At 37.6% G+C, this 27445-nt stretch overlaps 1 protein-coding gene and 1 pseudogene across 1 annotated transcript; both read right to left on the reverse strand.

The window, feature by feature from the left end:
- Window positions 1–10510: 10510 nt before the first annotated feature.
- On the reverse strand, window positions 10511–11406 carry LOC143540745 (uncharacterized). Its single transcript, XM_077033728.1, has one exon. It carries the CDS (start codon window positions 11362–11364, stop codon window positions 10693–10695), a length of 672 nt encoding a protein of 223 aa, XP_076889843.1. The 5' UTR covers window positions 11365–11406; the 3' UTR covers window positions 10511–10692.
- Window positions 11407–17528: 6122 nt separating this feature from the next.
- LOC143541685 (glutaredoxin-C6 pseudogene) lies at window positions 17529–17915 on the reverse strand (annotated as a pseudogene).
- Between the last annotated feature and the right edge of the window lie 9530 nt (window positions 17916–27445).

Below are 27445 nucleotides of genomic sequence, written 5' to 3' on the forward strand. Positions count from 1 at the left end.
TCGTTAGTATATCTGCCTTCTGTTCCTCGCCACTAATGTGCTCTACTTCAATTTGTTGCTTCTCCACACATTCTCGTATGAAGTGGTATTTTGTACTTATATGTTTGCTTCGCCCGTGAAACACTGGATTTTTCATCAATGCTATTGCTGACCTGTTATCCACGAACAGTGTCACTTTCTCTTGCTTCCAACTAGTCAAGTATTCAAACAATCCTTGTAACCATAAGGCTTGACATGCAGCTGAGGCGGCTGCCATGAATTCTGCTTCACAAGATGATAGAGCAACTGTAGATTGTTTCTGAGTATTCCATGCAATTGGAGCATCACAGAAATAAAATACAGTTCCAGTTGTGCTCTTTCCATATCAATGTCCATGTTATAGCTGCTATCACTATAACCCTTCAATACTTTTCTGCCTCCTTTCTTGTACTAAATTCTATACTCGATTGTACCTCTTACATATCGTAGTAAGTGTTTCACGGCTTTCATGTGAGCTACTTTTGGCGAGTGCATAAACCGACTTGCATATCCTACTGCAAAGTTGATGTCTGGTCTTGTATGAGTTAGATACCTAAGACATCCTATCAGCTTTCGGTATTCCGTTGCATTTGCTTCAGCTCCTTCTTCATCTTTGATAATTTTAGACCTGCTTCCATCGGGTATCGCGTAGGATTACATTCTAACATCCCAGCGTCCTTTAATAGCTTCTTTGCATAACCCGACTGCTTTAACGTCACCCCTTCTTCATTTTGTAGTACTTCGATCCCTAGATAGTACTTTGGTTCTCCAAGATCACTCATTTCAAATGATTTCTTCATTTGCTGTTTGAATTTTGAGATATCTTCTTCATCGTTTCGTGTTACTATTAAGTCATCAACATAGACGCCTACTATTAATTTTCTTTTTCCCTTTTCACGTGTATACACTGCTGCTTCTCTTGGACATTTCTTGAAACCAAGGTCCTTTAAAGTATTATTTAATTTAATATTCCAAGCTCGTGGTGCTTGACGTAGTCCATATAATGCTTTTATTAGCTTGTAGACCTTGTTTTCAGCTCCTGGTTTCACGAAACCTTCAGGTTGTTCTACATATACTTCTTCGTTTAATTCACCATGCAAGAATGTTGTCTTGACGTTGAGGTGATGAATAGTCCATCCTTCATGTGCAGCCAGTGCGAGTAGTAATCGAACGGTTTCGATTCTAGCTACTGGTGCGAATACTTCTTCATAGTCAATACCATGTCTTTGTACGTATCCTTTTGCGACAAGGCGTGCTTTATATTTTGTTACTTCACCTTTCGCATCTTTCTTCAGCTTAAATACCCATTTCAAACCAATGGGCTTGTGTCCAGTAGGTAGGTTGGTCAGTGTCTATGTTTTATTCTTTTCTATCGAATCTAACTCGTCTTTCATTGCCTTTTCCCATGCATTATTTCCATTTGCTTATTTGTAATTCATTGGTTCTTCGTGCATCAACAGGAGTTCATTTCCATACATGTCAACTCCTTGAATTACAAAATCTCCATGCTCGTCCATGGCTGTAGCTATTTCATATATTTCGGACAAATTACGTAGACCTTGAATTGGTGTGTCATCTACGTTAGGGTCTATCTCTTCACTTTCAGTGTTTTCATTTACTGATTCATTTTACGAAAACACAGGAGATTGACCTGGACTGGATGAGTTAGAGTCTGTTGAGGGTGTATTTTGCCCTATTGACTGTGATCCTTGGCTTGGTGGGGTACTTGGGGTTTCTGGTTCATCGGGATCTTCCCCGTAGGTCTCATCTTGATTATCATTGGTTGTGGTTAATTCTCCTTCAACCACACAGTCTACCCATTCGGGTCCTTCATCGGCGTTCGTGTGATGATTCTTCCAATCCCATGCCTTGTTTTCTTCAAATTTCACATCGCGGCTCACCATTACTTTATTTGTATTTGGGTTATATAACTGATATGCTTTACTTCCTGGTTCAGTACCCAAATAAATGGTTCTTTCACTTCGATCATCAAGTTTCCTTAAATTTACTGCAGGAATCTTCGCGTGAGCCACACAGCCGAACACTCTCAAGTGTTTCAAATTCGGCTTTTTCCCTGACATTGCTTCATATGGTGTTATGTTATCGAGGGCCTTTGTTGGTGCGTGATTTAGCACATACACCGCATGTCTCACTCCTTCACCCCCAAAAGTTTTGTGGGGCATTCATACCTTTTAGTAGGCACCGTGTAGTTCCAATCACGGTTCTGTTCTTGCGTTCTACTACTTCATTCTGCTGTGGAGTGTAAGGGGCTGTGAGTTGTCGTAGTATACCATTTCTTTCACAAAATGTCTTGAACTCTTTCGAGGTAAACTCTCCTCCTCTGTCAGTTCTCAAGGTCTTAATCTTATGACCTGTTTCAACTTCAACTACTTCTTTGAACTTAACGAAAAAGTTCAATGCTTCATCCTTAGACTTTATAATATATGCCCACATATATCGAGAGTAATCATTCACCAATAAAAACATATATTTGTTACAGAATTGTGTTGTTGGTGAGATTGGGCCACATAGGTCGCCGTAGACTAATTCGAGCGGTCGCTTTGCTCGAAATTGTGTTTGAGCTGGAAATGAGTGTCGTGTTTGTTTTCCAGCTAGACATATATCACATACTTGTGGCTGATGGGTAAAACCTGGCACACCCTTGGCCATATTTTTCTTAACAATCATTTTAACGAACTCGAATCCAATGTGTCCGAGTCTTGCATGCCACAACATTGACGTCTCATTTTCTTTTGTAAGAAAACACATTGATTTTCCCATATCAAGTTTTACTTTGTAGAGACGATTTTGTGATCTTTCCACCTTCATCAGGAGATCACCAGAGTCATCATATATCCATAAAAACTCGTTCTTTATTCGTATATCACACCCATTTTCGGTAGCTTGTCCTAAGCTCAAAATGTTATTTCGAAGATCGGGTATGTAATATACGTCAGTGATCATCTTTTCTTCACCGTTATTGCAATTTACTCGTATTGAGCCTTTTCCTCTTATCTTCACATGCGAACCGTCTCCGAATTTTACTTCTCCATTGATGTCTTCATTTAATTCAGAGAAATGAGATTTAATCCCTGTCATATGGTTGCTTGCTCCGTTGTCTAAATACCATATATCTTTATTACTTAGCTCGACTTCGGATCTTCTTGGTGTTATCTTTTCTTCATTGAGGAAAATTGCATCTTCCTGTTTGGAGCTACAGCTAGCTAACAAGAGAGTTTTTATTACTTGTTCGGTTTGAACAATATTGGCTTCTTCTTTATTCTTGGACTTTTGACACTCAGATGCGTAATGACAAAGTTCATTACATTGGTAACACTTTATTTGACTTTTGTCTTTATACTTTGACTGGTCCTTCCGATCATTTGACGATGATCCTTGACCTCCACGGTCTTGTCTAAATGGCTTTCCATACCCACGACTCTTTCCACGGCCATTGTAATTATTACGATTTTGTCCTTGCTTAGGACGATGACCAGCTTGTTGTTTATACTTTCCTGAGCGAGTAAACAACAGTTTACTACCCTTCATACTCGAATCTTCTTTTCCTTTGATTCGTTCTTCATATGCTTTAAGTCTACCTATGGCTTCTTCCAACTTCATGTTGTCAACATCGTAGCATTGTTCGATTGTTGCAACGATATGAATAAAACGATCTGGCATGGAGTCAAGGAGTTTCCTGACCATGTCAGATTCATCAATTGTTGCGCCAAGCGTTACGGCTTTGGAGACTAGCCCGTTTAATTTTTCCGAGAAATCATCGATGGTTTCTCCATCTTTCATCTTTAATGACTCAAACTCAGCCCTTAGAGTTGAGAGTCGTGCCTTTTTTACTCTTTCGACACCCATATTTCTTACTTTGATTGCTTCCCATATTTCTGTAGCTTTCGTATATTGAGCTACTTGTAGTATCACGTCTTCTGACAGTGCTTGATAAAGGTAGGCTATTGCCATGTTGTTCCTTTTTGGGTCAACAACTTTTCCTTCTTCTGGTTCAATGGCTTACCATAATCCATGAACGTTAAAAATTGCTTTAATTTTTACTGCCCATATTGTATAGTTAGTGGAATTTAATATGGGACATTGAAAGGATAACGACGGGTTATCCCTTGGGTGGTTGGGTTGGCTATTCTGACTTGTCGAGGTTTCTTGTCCGTCTGACATCGTGCGATATTTTCTTTAATCGCTATAAACGGGTCGACTTGCTATCGATTCTTCGATGCAAAATTTAAACAAGATAAAATTTTCACCTTCTGGTACTAGTTCCTTCTTGAATGTTATAATGAAGAAAATTAAACAAGATTTATAATTTTCTAAATTTAATTTGAAAATTAAAAATTGTTTTTTTTTAGAAAAACCTTCCGTTGATTTTTCTTTACTTTTTTTTGTTAACTTCTTTTCCAAACAAAATATTAATGAAAAGGTCCTTTTGACCTTACTTCCATTCACATTCAATAAAACCAAGTTCCTGGTTATTTCTTTCCTCTAGATCCACGCTGCCGCAACCGGAGATTCAAGTTCCTTCTTGAATCAAAATGGAGCCGTTCTCTTCGTCTCCTATAATCGCTCCTCTGGCGATATCTACCCTCGTCGTAATCGCACCTCTTGCGATTCCTACACACGCCTTTGATGGTGTAATCAACAAACCGTAACCCTAATTTAGTGTTCAGGGTTGATGATTACAATCAACCAGGGAGGGGTATTTATACCCTCCGGTGACGGTTATTGCCGGAGACGGTTATTCGACGGTTACTCCGGCAAGGGTCGTGACGTTTCATAAAACGTCACATCTGTTCTATTTTACATATTTACAGTTTCTACACACACTATCATCTAATTACAATTTTGGCACTAAACTATACTAACGGTATTTTCTAATAAACTTAACAGGGTCGATGATTAACTAACAGTCATAAACACCAAATACAAAAGTACATGGCGCTGACAAATGTTCAACATCGCGCCAAACATTTTCTAACATTTTGGAAAGATTTGCCTCGAAGATCTTCCTAGGTATTTTGCAAAAAGGAAGTATCTCGCCGAAAGGGACTTCCGGCCAATAAGTTGCTGAGAACACATCGTCATTAGTCCTACTACATAATACAAATGTCGCCATCAGTCAGCTACTTAATTCACCAACACTCCTTGGGCACGTGCAAGCCCCTAATTGGTGGATTTTCTGACATGGCATGCGACCCACATCTTCTCTCCTCCCATCCGACTATAAGACTGGTCGCTATGGTGAGGGGCTTCGAAGCCCCTCCCCAGTGCCACGTCAGGGCCACATGGGCATTAGGGGCTTCGAAGCCCCACCCGAAAGATGCCCCTCTATGGTGCGGGAGGCTTCGAAGCCCCTTTAATACATATATACATATGTATGTATGTGTGTTTGAGAGATAGAGAGAGAGGGCCCCACCATCCAAGCCTCATCTGCGCCTGCCGTTTAAACCACCAAATCTTCGGCGCCCAACGAAGAACCGCGCCCCACTGCAGTGTTCGGCGCCCATCGGCGCCGCCACCTCAGCCATGGGCGCCCCATAGCGTATAGTCTAAGGGATCTCAACTCCACAACGATAATGCTCATTAGTGGTCTGCGATAACTTTGTGTTACTTATATTCAATCTTTCATATTGATTCTCACGCCGGAAGGTGATTACGAGAAGACCCATCCCCTCTCCTCTCCTTCTCGTAGCGAGCTGACGTTGTGCTGTATTATAGGTGATTTAACTCTCTTCAACCGGATCGTACCTTAACTCCCGTGGGAAAGACTAACCTTAACCCAAGGACCAAGCAGTTAGGCCGAGAGTTAAACTAGTGTTTCTTCAGTTATGGTCTAACACTTTTTGATTAACCAAACCCTCGGTTAAGTGACTTTGCCCTACCTTAATTATCAAAACAATTAGAATAGCAGTTTTCTTGGTTTAAAGAAAAATGTCAATGTAATATGAAAAGATGAACATTTGTTTTTTTAGCAAACTAAACAACGCATCTTTCAAACAAAATGTCTTTTCCCCTTTTAGGTGTTTTTTTAAGGGATATCGGTATCTGCCTCCAACACCCTCCCCAAATTGTATAAAATTATGGCACGTAAGCTGTAATCGGTTTCGGATGCTACCAAAAAAGATACAAGTCAAACATGCTCTTTGAATATCCCAAATTCTTGTATAATATTAATACATATTAATATTGTTATATTGTTGTAGACTGATTTTTTGTATTTTGCTGATACCGTGTTTCTGATGGACGTTGGAGGAATGTTTGCGAAGGTTACTAACTATATATTAAGAAAAATATTATTGCGATCAAACAAACGCGGATCAAAAGTACATGATAAATAAGGACGCCAAGGACTACAAGAAAGACACATAGATTAAAGGCAACTGATAGTGATCAACTTGTCATGTCTGCATATTTGGCTATTGCTATTGCAGTGATTGGGACATTCATTTTGGTTGTCATTGTTGCAGTTCATGCTTGCGGGTGTGAACAAGTAAAGGAGTCTGAGAAAGTTAAACCAGGTCAAACAATCAAGACGAGAAAGATGGCCGAAAGAAGCAAAATCAGAGAGAGAAAGATAATACTCGAGAGCATGAAGTGGATGTAGTCGTTTGTTTTGGTTTATGTGATGGTGGTGGTGGAAGCAGGTGTGGCGGTGGCTGTGGTGGCGATTGAAGGCTTAACTGATATTCAAGGACACGTTACAGTATTGCCTGAGATTTGAGTAAAGTAACATCTTTGGGTACTAAGTTTTTTAAAGTAACAAGTTTGGGTTTTAATGTTAATACCCAAACTCGTAACAAAATTAATTTAAAACTTAAAACCCAGACCTTAGTACCTAAAGGTGTTACTTTACTCAAACCTCAAACACCATCTGTGTAACAACTGTGTCTTCATTAGATGTAATTGCATTTATGTAGAAATCCGTCTATCTCTAAATTCTTTTAAGTTCAATTCATTAAGTTTCGCATGATTTAATCTTCCCTTAAGTTTGCTTGAATTCTTTTAAGTTTAATTTCTTCCCTTAAGTATCCTTCTCTTAATTCTATGGGAGACCACCATCCCGAATTTCGCTACTATATATTACTAATGATCAATTGGTAATATTATTGTAGATTTATGTTTTCTGACCCTCCTTTTAAGCTCATGTTTTCGGCATGATTTACTTGGATTAAACACAAGTATTAACTGGCGGACGCTAGAAGCAAATGGCCCCCTACCAAAAAGAAATGAGCTATGAATTCTTCGGTTTTGTAATACTGTAATAAGTTTTGAAAAATGCTAAATAGGAAATCGAGTTAGAGAAACGTATATTTTTATAGGTCGTGCCACCTAAAAGTGATCTTGCCTGTCAAAATGGGATGAACGTAATTCATGTTAACAGGAAATATAAATAGTAGTCTTTGACATAATCTTTTTTCATATCAAATAATTGGTGCAGCTTTGTATTATCAAAATAATGAAAAAGATAAATATATACTTTAAATAAAAAATCGACAACACTCCATTGTTTTCCACTAAAAAGCGATATGGATGTATAACATTCTATACAACCGTAAAACTTCAATGAACGACATATTTGACTTTAAACACTAGTTTAAATATGCTCACGTAGGGGTGTTCATCGACTCGGATATCCATTTCCGAGTATTTTGGACCATTATATTCAAAAATGAAATTTTTTTATCCCTAACCGCTATCCAAAGTGAAATCGAATTTGTAATTGTTTAACCGAACGGAATTCAATTTGCATTTTTCCCTTTTCAGCTTTTAAACGAGACTTTCAATCCGTATCTCCCTTTTGACCCATTTGAGATAAAGAACCAAAATCAATCCGTTAATGATCAATTCCACCGCCGGGTTTTGCAACAAATATCATTAACTAGTGATTTCAAATGAGAAGATACAATAAAACCACCACAGCTTCCTGTTGGATCACTGCCAGCATAAATATTTTGAACACAATTTGATTAAAGGTGATTTGATGGCATCCATCAATAACATTGCCCGACAAATGTTTTCGACAAAAATATGCCGTCGGTGGGACCCCAGTTTTCTTGTAGTGTCTGGAACATCAACATGGATCATAATAGTATTTGAGAGATTGACACAGTCACACAACCTTTATACATATCATTGTAATAAAAGTCATTTTATAATTTCTTTGATTTACGGCCGGACAGGACATTCGCCATATTAATATAATATTTATAGATTGATTCTTTGTATTTATCGATGCCGTGTCTGTGAACAATGTGGAGAGAATGTCCGCGGAGATTACTAATTATTAAAAAAATATTCTTACGATCTAACCTATGTGGATAAAACGTACACTATAAATAAGGACATCGAGGAATACTACAAGAAAGACATGGTTAAAGGCCTACTGGATAGTTAACTAATCATGCCTGCGGGTTTGGCTATTGCTTTTATAGTGCTTGCGATATTCATTTTGGTGGCCATCGTTACAGTTATTGTATGCCACCGCAAACAAGAAGATGAGACTTTTGATATTCATCAACTCTTGTTGAAGAATAATCGTAAAAATCCAAACGTTCATCTATCTAATGAGAAAGATAAACATGGTGACAAGGAGTCAGTAGAAGGTCAAAACAATCAAGTCGAGAAAGATGACCAAAATAAGCAGAATCGGAAGGAGAAAGATAAAGCTCAAGAACATCATGATGTGTATGTAGTCGAATATTTTGGTTTTTGTGACGGCGGTGGAAGTGGGTGTGGGGGTGATTGAAGACTTAAAGATCGGTTGAAATTGTTATAGATTTATGTTTTCTAAACATATGATTAAGCTCGGGGGTTAGGCCTGATTTACTTAAGTTAAACACAAGCAAGGCTAGCAAGTAGCTAAAAGTAAATGGCCCTACCGAAATTTCACAGAATGAGCACAAATGTGTTTTAGTCTTTAGGTTGGACAACTCCAAAAGGAATTGAGCAATGAAATTGTATGCTTTTATAGGTCTAACCATCGATTCAGATATAGATCATTCGGGTATTTCGAACTGATTTATTCGGATTTAAAATTTTTGTCCCTTACCATTATTCAAACCGAAACTGAATTCGCAATTGTTTGACCAAACTGAATTCAGCACAGTTTGGTTTCGATTGAAAACTGATTTCAGTTTGCATTTATCCCTTTTCAGCTTTTAATCCAGACTTTCAGCCTGCATCACCCTTTTGACCCACTTAAGGATAACCAAAATTAATCCATTAACGATCGACTCCACTGCAGGGTCTTGCAACAAACGTCATTTACCGGTGATTTCAAATAGAAAGATACTATAATGCACAATCTCGGTAGACAAATGCAGATAACAGAAGGTTTATTAAGTGGAAAAGAAGCTTTCAATACATTCTCCCTTTCTATACAGATTGATAAAATGACACCAAACTTAATTTCATACACCAATGACACTGCAGAAAGCAAACCTTCAAAGGATCGTCACTGTGAATCACCATGAAACACAATCACCACCACAATTCTTGCTAAAAAAATGCTATTTATATTGATCTAACACCGAACTCATCATCTGATTCTAAGATACTAACTTAACTTGTTTACAACCATATTTCTTGCTAAAAAACTGCAACTTATATTTATTCAACCCCCAATCACATCATCTCTGATTCTAACATATTAACTTAACCTGTTAAAAATTCACAACAAAACACCAGCTTGGGATGCCCTTACTTTTATCCAACCATAATTATTTATAACATCAAGTCATTAACTCACCATATCAAAGGTACGTGATCTAGCTCAATGTAATGTAATGTATTGATACAAGTACATAATCTCTCCCTGCATAGATGGAAAGACGTGAAAAAGAAAATAACAGAAATGCAGGTAGCTAACTAAATATCGATAACAGCCATAACCAACTGTTGGCAACTAACTAAACTGAAATACATGTATACACTAATACTGGGTGCACATCGAACCGCCCCACAACCCCACCTATATGGGCCGGATCATCTTCCTAAGGTACGTACAAGTACAACCACGGCTACTTTAATCAATATTCACTTGTACCAAGTTCAAAACACTTGGGGGTTGCCTATATATATAAAAACCGCATCCTTCTATTGTCCACGTGGTAGTTTCTTTGTAATCAATGTTAAAACAACGTTAAAATTTTACTATAAAGCGAGTGAAAGAAAGATATCGTGAATGCGGGAAAACCAGACGCCACTCATACTACACAAGTCACACTTTCTTACTGCAGCCTAATTATCCTAGGTTGTTGATAACACACAGATTAAACGAAACTCATTATGAAACTTGCCGAATCCAATATAAATTTCTGTAAAGAATCTTGATTCCCAAGATAAATATACAAAAACCAAAAATGCAAATACATGACAGAGGTAGTTTTATGACATATTATAACTTTGTAAGAAATTTACCTGTGTTTTGCAAATGAACCAATGTTAAGCTACAAGAAACTACTAAACTAGCATATTATCTAAAAGTACGACGAAGGTATATTTCAACTTGTTTCTTTAAAAGATAGTCACATTATATACAAAAGAAGCATCCAGTAAAATGCATGTATCGAAAGTCGGAAACTAAAGAACATGTCAAATTACTTACCAAATAATCGACAAACAAAACACTTTCGCAACTTCAGATTAACCGTCTCCTCAATCCTCATCATCTTCAATATCCCATGTAAGATCTTCTTCCTCAGCAACACTCAACCGTTTCAACTGTTTCTGCAACTCTGCTCTGTCAGCACTTCCATGGCTGCCAAGAGAGACCACCTTATCCTTATCCTTATTCTCATCACCACTTCCAATATCTTCAATCTCATCCCACCCGTCTACCTCAGTCGACGGTTGAGTAGAAATAACCGTAATATCACTATCTTTATCCGTTTTCAAATCCGATTTAGCTTCTACTTCACTCGGCTTCTCATTTTCTGTTCGAGAATCAACATCTTTCTTCTCCAAACTCTTATCTTCCACAACAGATTCCTTCACTTCACCTTTCAAACCAGACACCGCATTCTCTTCATACTCATCTTCATCCACATCCCAACTCAACTCCTCACCCTCCTCGCCCGAAATCGCTCTCTTCACAAGCTTCACCCTCGCCTCCTCCGCCATCTTAATCTTATAAACCCTATAAAAATACCTTACCCAAAACAAACTCTCGTCAACTCGAGACGGCACAATCTCTCGATATATCTCCCCAACCACCCCATCCTTCTCACTCATCACCTCATCAATCTCCCCCAATTTCTCGTCAAACCGAAACCCTAACTTCCACTCATCATACTCCACATCCTCCGGATCCTTCAAATAGGTATTCATATCACTCTAAACCATTCTAATTTGTGCATCAAGTCTACTATAAGGCTTACTAATAACATCACCCGTTATATTATTATTATTGACATTATTATTATCATTATTATTATAATTATTATTAATATCACTAAATTTGGGGATTCACTGTACATTTCGTATAACTTTTTAATATTTTTTAAAAGTGGTTGTGAGTAAAGAGAGAGAAAATTTAATAATAAAGGTATAAAATGTGTTATTTAATTAAACATGAGAGAGAAAATGCAGTGATTTTTAATGTAATTTTATGATATATATAGATATACGGTAGGGATTGGATTAAGAATGCTCTTATTGAGTTTCACTAAAGAAAAGAAAAGGAGAAAAGGGGAGACAAAAAATGAAGAACAAAATAAGAGAACTTTGGAAAGATTTTGAAGAAAGAAAATCGAAGAGAAAGAAGAGATGTCAAAAGAAAAGATAAGAAGATAAAATATGTATAGGCCAGTGCTAATCCTGAATATCTTGGTACCGACGGTACTGATTTCAGTTTTCATAAAAACTTGGTATCAGCGCCGGTCTCGGTAACGAAATGTTCGTTTTACCCAGTACCGAAATGAGTATCGTCAGTATCGTTTCGAACCAACTATTTGATGTTTTGGGATCAGTAAGGTATGGTTTGTTATCAATATCTACCAATTTTTTTCCTATAATACTGATACCAGACCGATTATTTTTTGTGCAAATACTAGTACCAATGCTATTAAGAAAATCATGATCGGTAATCGGTATGATAGTGAGTTGTCCCTCTTGTAAATTTATTTACTTGATTTAATATAACTAGCATAGCATACCATCATCATATAATATATTTTATTTGTTGTTATTGGTAGCTGGCTATTAACGAATCTTAGTAACGAGATTCAAATGATGTTTCAAGTATTATTATATTTACCGTTTTAGGCGATGAGAATTATATGACCGACGATTAAGGCAATACGAAAAAGAGAATATGTAGAATATAAAACAAACAATTTTTTTTGAACGGCCAACTAAGTAACGCCGGGTACTCCGTACGCAGCCCCCATTGGCTAAAGGTAGCCCGAGCCGGCCACTAGTCCGGACGGACGGAGCCCCTAGCGGTCCACCTGTTGAGAGATTCACCGGATAAAACCCGACCCCCACGCCTGCCAAACGGCACGACAGCGAGGAGCCGGTAAAACCGGGTGAGATCAGGACTCGAACCCTGGCAAGCCAGGGTCATCCTTCATATCTCCCATATAAATTGATGGTAGTGAGGTTTGATCCTCATACCCCTCACTTATAAAGTGAGTGCTCTACCATTAAACCATAACCAACTTATATAAAACAAACAATTAACAAGATACTAACAAAATTATTAAATAATTAATAAAGATTTAATGGAATGGACCATTATAGCATGTCATTTCATTCAAAAGTTCTTTTAATAATCTAATGTTAAAAAGAAGAATCATTGAATCATATTATATATGGGAAGAAGTTGGGATAAAAAAATCAATAGAGCTTGGTGTCTTTTCAATTTTCATAACTGTGATGAGATCACTCTCATCCGGGATTGGATCCAGAAATAACGGGTCGGGTTCTTGGATCTGGACATAATAGGTTTGTTTTTTACACTTTCAGTTTCCCGCGTCTAAAGTTATGGAGTTATTTAACCGAGGTCAACAGATTATGCATAGTAAATTAGTAATGTTATAACTCAATGATCAACCAATATAGTTTTTAAAAGAATAATAGATTTTGCAATTTAAAATGGGTAGCGACCAGTTTGTTACTCGTTTGTCTTCTATTTTAATGTAATCACTATTTTTTAGATTGAAGAAATAAATAAATTAGTAAACTAGTAAACTAATAAGGAGAAAGATAAAGAAATACATGGAGAAAAGCTTGGAAACTATGGCAAAACCTCACCATGATAGCACACAGTAACTGAGAATTTCTCCGAGAGGAAAGGAATTGTGTCACAGCCCCCGACCTCTATACCTCTGGAGGGGAGTCGTGAACATTGATTGGTGGTATCGGTGTTTATTAAATTATTTTGCAGCAGAAAATTTCATCAGAACCGTAGTTATGAAAAATGATCATAGTTATAAAAACACCATGATTATTATTATGATAAACCGGGAATTTAATCCCTTTTGATACAAACATAAGTTTTATAGGGTTAAACCCTAATTTACAAAAACAAGTTTCTTTATTCTGGTGACAAGCCACTTATTTAAGTTGGAAGCCCGCATGCATCATTCCTTTGTCTCTAATAAGTCATCTGAAACATGTTTAAAATATTTGATCAGCAAGAAATACTGGTGAGTACATTCATTTGTAAATGACACATTTTACAGTTACAGCATTAAGATGTTTTACATCTGTCTGCTTACAAATTACCGAAAGGTACTTGTCACTCGACCGTATCTATGACTGTGGTCATATTACTTATTGGCTAACACTTGTCCAATAAGTAACGTGTAATAGCCCAGTAGGCATGCCTTGTATACAAAACCCCACAATACCAGTAGTAACCAAACCCCACAATACATAGACTTAATCACTGTAATGTATTTAAAATACTTTTAAATATATATTTGAAAACATTTAGACCATCCGCCATGAGTTTTATAGGTTTTGAAATCATCATAACAGTGTCGGAAAAACAGTTGTCTCACACAAATGTAAGTGGTATAAAAACTCGAATGTCTCACCTTGCAAGTTTACAATTAAAGAACACCTCCTAGTATTAAGCACCTAGGATAAACACAATGTAGTATTATAACTAGATTAGTATAAAACCAATAATCATAATGATAATCACGAGAGTAGAAACTTTACACGATGGCACAATGTCATACCTTAACAGGCAGAGCTTTCGGATTCGTGTATATTTCTTTCGATCGGATAGGATATCGTTACGACAACTCGGTATTATACTCTTAATATATATATATTAATATATGTGTGTGTAAATTCAGAAAGGGAAAGAAATTTTGAGCGATTTGTGAATGTCCCATTTCCTTTCTATTTATAGTAAGTTTCGGACCCCATCGGCCATAAATAGAAAGCCGTCGCGTATCGCGAAAAATCTTGTAGCTATGTCGAGTCAGCCCTAGGTCTGCCACGTGTCTCGTCTGCGTAACCTCCACGTCACGGTAGGCGATGGGTAGCTATATCATAGCTCATCGCGTATCGCTACGCCGCCATATATTTGGATAAGGTTACATGTCATCGTGGTACGCGATTAGGCTAACCCAAACCTGTCGCGTATCACGATGGGTAGCTATATCATAGCTCATCGCGTATCGCTACGCCGCCATATATTTGGATAAGGTTACATGTCATCGTGGTACGCGATGAGGCTAACCCAAACTTGTCGCGTATCACGATGGGGGACAAAAATACTAAGGTGGCCCGTCGCCCGTGCGCGTTCGGGTGCGTCGCACCCTTCGCCAGGACCACTAGGTGTGATATGTCTTATAAGAACATTAACATATAAATTTTCTTTTTTATAAAGAGCTCACTAGTTTGTTAATCTAACGATGTGGGACAAGAACTTACAAACCTATTTATATTATGGTGGTACATTCTCCATTTCTTTCCTCCACCAATGTGGGATGGAATTTCCTTCACTTATCTCTTTTATCTTTTATTTGTGGTTTGTTATAAATTGTGCTAAGAGAAAGATCAAGATACTCTAAGAAAGAAGAACGCTGTGGAAAGAAGAACAAGAAAGTGAACTCTCAGGAAAGGTATTCACAAAGATTACTTGTTAGGGCATTGAATGCAAAAAATATTGCCAGAAAGAAGATCTTGCAAAATAAATGTTGGACAAATGGATAAAACGATTATCAACAGACATTCGTTGTAACATTTGGATGATAAGCTATGATGTATACCTAAAGCTACCGACGGTTAGATAATATGAGGAGCAACATTTATTGCATCTGCGGAATCATGATAAAAGGAGGTATATAAACAGTTCTTTTCGATAGATAATCACATTCAGTTCTTAGAAACCTACATCTTATACTAGACTTTAATTGCTCATTCTTAGTGCTTCGACAAAAATACTTATTCTCTAGCCAAATGTTGGTTGCGGTGTCCTATGTGCAGACTTGTGAATCACTTTCGTTCTATTTCAGTTCCTCCTACTTGATCCGTGGATTCTAGCACCCAAAAAGTGTAACAAAGAGATGAGAGTGAAAAAATGTAGCCCGTCAAATTATTTAGTCTAAAGCAAAGTTTGTTTTAGTACAACCATGTTTGCAAGAGAAGACAAGGTAAATGTGGAATTTATATGCTAAAAGAAATTTTTGTGAAAAACTACATATAATGGGGCTCATATTTTGGAGGACGAGAGTGAAATTTGATTTTCTAAATTTTATAAAAGTTATCATTCTTTTTTAGTTTGTCATAAAAGCTCTTAACTTATACATCTCTAATTCTTATCTAGTTATGTACAACCAGTTTATATTTAGGTTTGTAAATAAACCAAACTTCTAGTGAATTGTTAGTGAAGTCTTTGGGTGAAAATTTGTTTATATACCATACGAACAAAGATGAAGACTATTTTTTATTCGTTTAGAAACTAATCAAAGAACATAAACACGTGTCACCTTCGATCATTTGTGTTCTTGAAGGTTCGTTTAGTTCTTTCATTTATATCCATTCGATTACATTCATTTAGGTTTACTAGTTTGTATTTGTTTAAGTTCGCCAATGTACATACATACAACTTTTAAGACCATCAGAATGCATTCTTAGTTTTGTAATTGTCATTACAAATTAGTTTTATTTTTAACAAATAGTTTAGCCAATTGGTGCTTGCTCAGTTTTATCCGTTTATTTATGTTTAGTTATGTTTGTTCGTTTATATTCGTGAACCGGTCGTTTACACTATTTTTGAACACATGCATTTTCTTAACGAACAAGGACATGAAAACCTGTTGGGTTAATGGTTCGTGTTTGATCGTTTGTTGGGTTAAATTTAATCGAACAAACATGAACATACTGTATTTGTGTTTGTTCGATTCGCTTGCTGACCTATTTGTAGTAATATGAGGGAGACAGAGGCTATGACTTACACATATAGACGAGACTTGTTTAAAAAAGAACAACAATCTCATTAACAAAAAATTGTTGTCCATGAGCTTTATTGCAAAAGAGAAGCCGGGTTTTGATTTTTTTTTTTTTAAGCATGGTGAAAATTATAACATCAAATATATAAATTACTGTGAGAATACTAGTAAGGCCAAGAGTTGTGAGCGATAAACCGTCGACGTGGCATCACTTTTGCAAGCTAAGGGGTATTAAACACCATGTCAGTGGATTAATGGGTTGATTTGAGGCCAGTAAAAGAGGAGGGGGGGGGGGGGGGGGGGGGTTTGTAATAAAGGTTTAACGCTGGAAGCGGTGAAGGGGTGGGCGTTAGGTGTGATGGCCAATGTGGATGGCGGTGACGTCCCATACGTAACTCTACAACGTTTAACCATAAAGAGACCATCAACGACACACTATTTCAGACGAGATGCACGTGTATATCATACTACTATTTTCACTAGGAGTCTGTACTATGTATTAATGTACGTCACACTGTTAATTAAAGTTTTTACTAACAGTGTATACGTGCTATTCAAGTCAATGTTAAAACTATGCACTGTAACCTTTACATGTGTTCATAAAGGTTATTTTGTTTAACTTGACACAAGTATCCTTCACCTAAAAGTCGCATTTACACTTTACACTTAGATTTCATCGCTGATTCTTTTTTTTTTTAACGACCAACTAAGTAACGCCGGGTACTCCGTACACGGCCCCCATTGGCTAAAGGTAGCCCAAGCCGGCCACTAGTTAGCGGTCCACCTATTGAGGGATTCACCGGATAAAACCCGACCCCCACGCCCGTCAAATGACACGACAACGAGGAGCCAGATCAGGCTTCGAACCCTGGTAAGCTCATATGTATTTTTCAATATTTCATAACATGTACTTTCTGCATACATAATTGTACCACAGATAATGATAATCCAACTTAATCTTGCATTTTTTTTACATCTTTTTTACAATTAGAAAATGAGAATTAAAAATAAAAATAAAACTAAAACTAAAAAAAAGTTCACAGCTATATAAAACATGAAATTACGAAACTACCCCTGTGATTACAACACGAGCACACCAACTTCCACAAGCTTTGGAACCAGGTGACCACTCAAGTGAAGTCCGACGAGACTCTCCAGTCCTCCGATCCGTTCTCCGCCGACGAACACCGCCGGAGCCACCGTCTCTCCACCGTCGTCGTGCTGCGACTCGGCCAGTGCTCCGATCTCGTCCTCTTCCAGTTCAATAACAGTAGGATGAACGCCGAGTGACGTCAGCAGTCGTTTCATGACGTGGCACATACAGCAGGCGGATCGGCTGAATATGATGACCGGATTCTCGGTAATCAGGCGTTGGATTCTCATTTCGGTGGACTCGGAGATGTCGATGGCGAGAGGTGAGTTGGTGGTGGTGGTGAGTTCGAGACGGTAGCCGTGGACGCCTTGCATCGGAAGGGTTAGGGTTTGAGAGAGTGTGTGTGGTTGTGGTGAATGAGAAGAGAAGAGAAGAGAAGAGAGGTGTTGGTTATAAATGAATAAATGAAGGTGTGAGGTGATTCATTTTCATTACATCATAAAAAGTAAACGTACAGAGACCATATGCTTTGGCCTACTTTCTATCTGGGCTGTTTGTTTCACACGCTCCGAGATTTCTTATGTTCATTTGACTTTACTTTATCGAATGATAAACTCTCTATATACTTTGTATAGAGTGACCTGAAGCCAAAAAGATAACTTGTTTAAATTAGTTATACGGAACTTTTAAGCGCCTCTAAGTTATCTCTAATTCTGGAGAAAACTCATTGGTGGTAAACCCAGACACACTCAAGATCAAACCGGAGATCACAAAGATCTCGGTTTTACTTCATTGCGCCAACCTTGCCCTTCCAAAAATGTTGTGTGTGAGGATCAAATATGAGCATCAATTAAGAAACCAAAGCTTTATACCATTACGCCACAATAAAAATGACTCGATATAACTTTTACGGTAAAACCCCAAAATTATATATGAGTGCTGCTAAACGTACCCTCCCTTTACACAATTTTTACTAAATATACACCCCCTTAACTTATTAGATAAATTACTATTACCTCTTAACATTATTTATATACATATTAGTCCCTACAACATTTTTTCACATAATAATCTCCACTACATATATCAAATTAAAAACTATTAAGTATTACTATTAATTTATTTTTTTAGTATTAATATTGTAAATATTTATAATATCTATTTTTTAATTTTAATAGTATATATATATTTATAACATCTTTATTTTACCTCTTCATCTTTACAAAATAAACCAAAAACTCGAAAACCTAAAACCCTAAACCCTAAACCCGAAACCCTAAACCCGAAAACCTTATATATTTTTCGAGAATGCCCATTTACCCAAAAAAAAAGCAAAAACCTAAACCCTAAACCCGAATCCTAGGCCCTAAACCCTAAACTCGAATCATAAAAAAAACGCAACTTGTAAAAAAATAATATAAAATTCTTATTTTTGTGCTAATTTGGTAATTATATAATTTTAAGGGGTAATATGAAAGTTAGTTTTCCAAGGGGGGTATGACAATCAACCAGGGGAACACGTTTAGCCTGACCCTTATATATTCATTCAAGTTCTTGGTGTTTAGTTTTTGATGTTGTATCTTTCTGATTTAAGGTTCTGTGTTTTTTTTCAAGTTCATAAAAGTATATATATATATATATATATATATATATATATATTTGGCTTTGATGTTGCAGTTTTTGTTCATACATGTGTTTCAGTTTTTCCCAGCCTAGAGTATAGTTTTTTACTTATAATTTATTTGGCTTTCAATTCAAATAAATATGTTTGATTCATGTTTTGATTAAAGTAAAATTATTTAAATAACCTTGTTCTATTTTTGTAATAGCATAGTCTTCTTTTAATATATAGACTAATTGGATTTTAATAATTTAAAGTATCATATTATGTCTATAATAATTGATAATAACAATGCGACTAGTAATGGTCAAAAGTTTCACTTTGTAAACAAAGACAATATTAACAAAAGAGGAACTTAATTCGTACACCCCAAATGAACAATCAACTTATTTTTATCTCAAATTCTCAATCAAAGAGTTATAAACAATTATGAAATGACATAAATGAAATTTAGGGATTCCTTATGTTATTTTTCTTTCAAAGTTGTATTGTCCTTAACAATAAAAGTAAACGTTATGAATGTAATTGATTAAATAGTTTGAAGAATATTTTTTGACAAATGGTTAATAGCTTGAACTATTAAAATCCAATTTCCATAATAAATCAATGTATTATATAATTATTATAAATTTCTAGTTCATTTTATAAAAAGTGTACGAAAGCTTAAGAACATAACATGTGCCAACATATGAAATACAATACGGAATCAAAGAAATAAACCAAATACAATACGGAAAAAAATATAAACGGTTTGGCTGAGGATCGTGTTGAACACGGGGCCCTTAAAACAATATTTCGAGTCTCCCAAGAGAACTCGTTGTTTCCCAGGGTACAACAGCCGGAGCAGTAGTACTGCCGGAATTAACCGTAAACCTGAAAAGGTTCGAATAAAAGAAAACAGAAATGTAGAAGAATAAGAAGTTGGAAAAACCTTGCAACAATGCTTGTGTTGTGTGTAAGGTTTGGAGTGTGTTGCAACTTAGTTTACCTCTCTATTTATAGAGGAAAAACAAGGCACAAGTTTTTCATCCCACCAATATGGGATACACCACTATAGTATTTTCTTTCAAATACACTCAATCACACATCGATATCTCATTCATCAATGTCTATTAGTGTGCATTTGTTGTGTCATAACAACCTACTAATGCACACGTAACAAATTTTCCAACAATCCCTCATATGAATGGAAATCGATTCTTCGAAGTAAGTTTCAGCAGTTGAGTATTGCCGGATAGGTAGGTGTTACCCTTTGAACCTTCCGTTGTGAAGCATACTTAGCCTCCTAGCGGTTTGTAGTCGCGATGACTTTGAACATACCCCCATTTGTGTAGACGACAATATGCCTTCACACAATACTCTCCCTGGTTTGGTCAACCCCTCATTCTTGTGTCCGTTATGGTCATGGATCACGGTCCTGGTTCTGCGAGAGCTCAAGGAAATTGCGCCTCCCCACAATTCCATTCGAAGCGACCACACTTCTCTCTAACATAGGTGATTCCCAATAATCATTAAAAGCATCATGGTTATTTCACTTAACCTTAATATGCTTAACCTCTCCCAAATGTCACTGGTTTTAGGGTACTCCCCTAGGAGAAAGGACTAGGAAGTTCAAGACTCCCTTTGGTTTTGGGGTACTCCCCCACAGTGACTGCATGGTCATATGATTAAGTTTGCCTATTGAACTTAGCTCTTGGGATCTCCAGTCTTCTAAGTTAGGTTTCCCTCATACTTCCTTTATCGCGGGCTTTAGTCCCATTCCTCTCGACAACTTATAAAATTTATCCGTGCTTAAGCCTTTTGTTAACGGGTCTGCAATGTTATCTTCTGACCTCACATGGTCAATCGTGATAACACCCGTTGACAGTAGTTGCCGTATCGTGTTATGTCTACGTCTCATATGCCTTGATTTGCCATTATACATTGAACGTTGAGATCTACCAATTGCAGACTCACTGTCACAGTGTATGCAAATTGTCGACAACGGCTTTGGCCATTGTGGAATGTCTTCCACGAATTGACGTAACCATTCTGCCTCTTCCCCAGATTTGTCTAAGGCAATAAATTCAAACTCCATTGTGGATCTAGCAATTACAGTTTGTTTGGATGATTTCCAAGATATTGCTGCCCCACCAAGTAGGAACACGTACCCACTTGTTGATTTGGAACCTTTCATATCCGAAATCCAGTTCGCATCAGTATACCCTTCGATCACAGCTGGATGGCTGGTATAATGCAAACCATAGTCTCTTGTGTATCTTATGTATCTAAGCACCCTTATAATAGCTTTCCAATGTTGAACACTTGGATTGCTAGCATATCTACTTAGCCTACTCACCGCGTATGCTAAATCGGGTCTCGTACATGTCATGAGATACATTAGACTTCCAATGATTCTTGAATACTCTAATTGAGCAACCGGCTCAGCTCTATTTTTACATAGATGTAGAGTAGTGTCAACAGGAGAACGAGCCACTCGCTTGTCTTCCTTGTTGAATTTTTCAAGAATCTTGTCGACATAGTGTGCTTGACTCAAAGTAAGACCTTCTTTGGTTTTAATGATTTTTATTCCAAGAATAGTATCAACTAAACCCATGTCTTTCATGTCAAATCGTGCCTTTAACATGTCTTTTGTAGATTGAACCACTTTATCATTACTCCCAATGATAAGCATGTCATCTACATAAAGGCATAAAATAACATAACCTTCATTTGTGTTTTTAACATAAACACATTTATCACACTCATTAATTTTGAAACCATTGCTAATCATGACTTGGTCAAACTTTTGGTGTCATTGTTTGGAGCTTGCTTCAAGCCATACAAAGACTTGATGAGTTTGCATACTTTGCCCTTTTGACCAGGGGCGGAGAAACCCTCAGGTTGCTCCATGTATATCTCTTCTTCCAAATCACAATTTAGAAAAGCCGTTTTTATATCCATTTGGTGCACTTCCAAACTTCGTAAAGACGCGATTGCAAGTACCAACCTTATAGAGGTTATACGTGTTACAGGTGAGTAAGTATCAAAATAGTCTAGACCTTCCTTTTGTCTAAAACCTTTGATCACTAGCCTCGCCTTGTATTTATCAATACTTCCATCGGCTTTCATCTTCTTTTTGAATATCCAACGATATTCAAGTGGTTTGCAACCAACTGGAAGATCTACCAATTCCCAAGTATGATTTTGTAAGATCGAATCAATTTCATTCTTGATTGCTTCTTTCCATTGAGGTCCTTCAGGTGAGGTCACCGCTTCATAGTAGGTATTAAGTTCACCTTCAACCATAAAGCTTACGAAGTCAGGACCAAAGGATTTTGCAACCTTTTGTCTTTTGCTTCGTCTTAAATCACCATCCTCAGTCTCGGGCCGTTCATGTGTTCCTTCATGAACCAAGTCGTCATTTTGTGTTGACGAGCTTGCACCTACATCATTCGCTCGTGATGATGAGGCCTCATGTGTGTGTCCTAACTTAGGAAACACGTGCTCAAAATACGAGACAGTATTGGGGCTCGCCTCCATGAAAGTGTTTACGTGTACATTTGGATTTTGGGATTCATGTACCAAAAACCGATGTGCATTACTATTTTGAGCATATCCAATGAAAATGCAATCAACAGTTTTGGGACCAATCCTAAGAGCTTTAGGAGGTGGTACGGTGACTTTAGCTAGGCACCCCCACACTTTCATGTATTTGTACGAAGGTTCTCTTCCATTCCATAACTTATAAGGAGTCTCGTCCCTATTCTTGAGAGGTATCTTATTTAAAAGATAATTTGCCGTTAAAATGGCATCCCCCCACATGTCATGGCTCACCCCAGAACTAACCAACATGGCATTCATCATCTCTTTCAATGTACGGTTCTTTCGTTCCGCCATGCCATTTGATTGTGGAGAATAAGGAGGGGTTAATTTATGTATTATGTCACTTTGTGCGCATAAATCCGCATGGTGAAATGTATTCATCTCCTCGATCGCTTCTCACACGTTTAATTTTTTTGTTAAGTTGTAACTCAACTTCATTTTTAAACAAGATAAAATTTTCTATTGCTTCATCTTTACTTTTAAGTAAATATACATAGCAATATTTTGAGCAATCATCAATAAACGTGATGAAATATTTGTTTCCCCTCTTGTTGGGCACATTTTTAAATTGCACACATCGGTGTGAATTAAATCAAGTATTTCGGTTATTCTTTCAACCGATTTGAAGGATGATCTTGTAAGTTTGGATTCAACACATGATTCGCATTTCGAGTTTGTATCAATGTGGAATGTTGGTATGCTTTTTAATTTAATTAAACGACGAAGTGGATTGAAATTTACATGTCCTAATTTACCATGCCAAACATTTGAATTTAAAGACTCAATAATATAAGCAGAAGTAGATGCCCTATTCATTTCATTTCCAATCACGGTTACATCAAGTTTAAACATACCATTGAGGGCATAGCCCTTACCAACATACATTCCAAGCTTAGTCAAGACAAACTTGTCTGACTCAAACACTAAACGAAAACCAAACTTATTAAGCAACCAACCCGAAACCAAATTCTTATGAATTTCGGGCACATACAAAGTGTTGCTCAAAGTAAGATCTTTTTCCGAAGTCATCTTCAAGATCACATTCCCTTCATGTAACATCCCGAAATTTCCAGGTAATATTAATTATATTACTTAATATTAGAGAGAAAGTTTACCCGGGTTATTAGGAAATAAATAATAGAGTAGGAGTTGGTATGAGTCGGGCTAGTGTTGGATTAATTGAGATGGGTTAAATGAGAATGGGCCTCGGGTCCGTGGGCTTAGAGGGATATAAATATCCCATCCCAAACCCAATCTTTCATTTCCACCTTCTTTCTTCGCACACTCAAAACACACATTCTAACCGATCAAGATTCGAAGCCGAGACCCGAGATTTTGTTGATAGATCTGAGTTGGTAAGGTAAGAACATATCCTCCAAATCTAATATTACTGAAAATGGTTAGGATTGGATGGGTTAACCGGACCCGAAACCCAAACCGCCCAAATCGGACCCCTAAAACGTCGATTTTAGGCCGATTTGATGGTTGGGATTTGTAGGCGCCGATCATACGATTCCGTGGGTACCAAAATCGAGTTATTTGGCTAAGAAACGAAGGAGTTATGGGCAAACAGATCTGCAGCGCGATAACTTCGCCTGCAAGATTAAGTTCGCCTGATGAACTTCGCCTTCAAGCGTAACTTCGCCTTCAAGCCAAGTTCGCCTAAGGATAACTTCGCCTACGGCCAAGTTCGCCTAAGGATAACTTCGCCTGAAGCCAAGTTCGCCTAAGGATAACTTCGCCTGAAGCCAAGTTCGCCTAAGGTTTAACTTCGCCTGAAGCCAAGTTCGCCTAAGGTTTAACTTCGCCTGAAGCCAAGTTCGCCTAAGGTTTAACTTCGCCTGAAGCTAAGTTCGCCCGAGGGTTAACTTCGCCTAAAGCCAAGTTTGATTAGAAAATAAATTATAAAGCGATAAGTTAAAGTAAGCTAATACTAGGCCACCAGATTAGGTCAGGCGAGTATTGATACGTGTAACTTGTACAGTTAGCCGAGCTCAGTTAAAGAGGGGATTTACAGCTACCAGAGAAAGAAGCAGAATTCAGGTGAGTTTCTAGCCCCATTCCTTGTTATGTTTTCGGGGCTGTGTGCATACTCGATGTGTTGTTAATACATTTATCCTAAGTGATAAGTGTATGTCATATGTGATATGTGTGATAGATTTGAATGATTGTTTGTCGGTACGCGAACGATCTTCGGATATTGCGCGTACCGTCAGGTTAAAAATAAAGGTACGAATATTATATATCGTAGATGTATGAATATTTCAAATGAATACTTGTCGGGGCGTGAACGATCTTCGGATATTGCACGTACTGTCAGGTTGTAACGTTATAAATATGGTAAGTATGATATGTATGTTTATGTGTATGAACGTAATAAAGTTAATAAAAGAAGGAAATGACGGTTGTATGGTTGTATGGTTACGAAAAGGGTACCGAGCCCTAATAATACTCGAGGTATGATGTATGGTTGTATGGTAACGAAGAGGGAATCGAACCCTACTAATATTAAAAACCAAGGGACCAGACCCTTATAATATCTGTGATGTTAGGGACCAGACCCTTATAATATCTGTGATGTTAGGGACCAGACCCTCATAATATCTGTGATGTTAGGGACCAGACCCTTATAATATCTGTGATGCTAGGGACCAGACCCTTATAATATCTGTGATGTTAGGGACCAGACCCTTACAATATCTGTGAGGATAGGGACCAGACCCTCATAATATCTGTGATGTTAGGAACCAGACCCTTATAATATCTGTGATGTTAGGGACCAGACCCTTATAATATCTGTGAGGTTATAGGGCGAAAGGCTCTTTAAAACGTATGATTATGAATGTAAAGAAAGTATGTAAGTAAGAAAGAAAGTATGTAAGTAAGAATGAAGATATGAGTACTTATGTGTGTATGAAAGAAAGTTATGAGGTTAAGTACGTATGTATGTAATAAGGTATTGTATGGTATTGTATGATTAACTAGAACTCACTCAGCGTAGCTGACTTTTAGTATGCACGCAGGTGAGTAGGATGAGACAGCTGGCTTGAGTGGAGGACACATGGCAGAAGACTAAAGCCTGGCATCTGAAGATCTGATATGCTTTTATAAGTTATGTTTTGATTTTGAAAGACAAGAGGAATGTTTTAAGACATGATTATGAATTGATATGTAATGTTTTATGAAAGTTTTATATTCCGCGTAAAGTTTTTAATTAACTCTGATATTTAGAACTGTGTTTATGAGTAAATCCAACACGAAAGTAGGGTTACCGGTGACGGGGCCTTACAAGTTGGTATCAGAGCATAAGTTCGAGAGATTTAAGCATCCTACATGCTTAGACTCGAACAGAAAATGGGATTTAAGTAAGAAAGGAAAGAAGATGTCAGTTCAAGAATGCCATGTGTCGCTCAAGCAAGATCAGTAAAGGTAAATTGTATGATTAAATGATATATGTTAATGAGAAAGAAAATATATGTGAGCGATAGGGATAGGAATAATTGATTGTTTGATTTGACTAACTGCTTAAGTAGAACCAGCACAAATAGACTCATAAAGGGAAGTGTATAGGACACGGAAAGCAACGTGATCAGCTAGTCACAGCTGGCCACTGTTATTACCTGTTAGCCTTGCTATCCTTGTACTAAATAGTTCCTTGAGTGAGGATGTTTGTGTTTTCCCTTTTAGAATACTAATGGCTGGAGCAAAAAGGTTTGTTGGTAAGGGAGGTCACACTGGACGTCCTCTTGGAATACGCGTTGTCCGAGAACCTTCTGAAGAACTAGTTACTACCACAAAAAAGGATAAAAGTGAAACTTTGCAAGGACCAAGCAGCAATGAAGGGTATCAGCTGGATCCTGTTACTCAATTTGCCATTTCTTACGCTGTAGCTGCTGCAGAGAAGAAATTTCGTACTGACAAGTCTGCCGAAAACCATGCAAGGGCCACTGAGAAGGCAGGAGGAGACGGAAAGAAGGGTGATGATGAAAAGGGAGGAGCGAAAGGAACCAAAGGATCTGTAGATGTCGTGGAGTATGCGGGGAAGAAGATACCAAAGGTCGCGAGAAGGGAAACATGCAAAGTGTGCGGGAAGATGCACCTAGGAGAATGCAAGGCTGGTCCAAATCAGTGCTACCGATGTGGGAAGAAGGGACACATAACTCGTGATTGCACCGAGGACCAGAAATGTTATAAGTGTGGTAAGTCGGGTCACTTAGCTAGGGATTGTGGGGGAGCAAGAACGGTGGGGGAAAAGAAGAAAAAGAACCCAACCCCAGAACCAGAGGAAGCCAATGAGATGGATCCACGCAAAAAGAAGGCAAGGCGAGAGGGGTTCACTGCTTGTGAAAAATGTGAGAAGAGACACCCCGGAGAGTGCAGAAAGGGATTAGGTGTTTGCTACAGGTGTGGAAGAGCAGGACATTCCTCTTGGGAATGTGATGATTACCATAGGTGTCACAACTGTGGAGGACGTGGGCACCTAGCAAGGGATTGCAAGAAGCCAAAGGGAGGACATGAAGGAGAAAAGAGTGCTTGAGGTTTAATAGATTCCTCCGTATGCTTAGAGAAGACATTCAAGAAGGCTAGATGCTAGCCATAAGTATTAAATCTATGTGTAACTTATTGATGACTCGATGCGTGTTGTTTTATGTTGAAATTTAGACTGGTGTTTATTAATTATGGTACGAATTGTCTGAA

Source organism: Bidens hawaiensis, unplaced genomic scaffold (assembly GCF_021521415.1).
Source record: "Bidens hawaiensis isolate Kalapana, Puna unplaced genomic scaffold, B.hawaiensis_p1.1 tig00000820_1, whole genome shotgun sequence".
NCBI lineage: Eukaryota > Viridiplantae > Streptophyta > Magnoliopsida > Asterales > Asteraceae > Bidens > Bidens hawaiensis.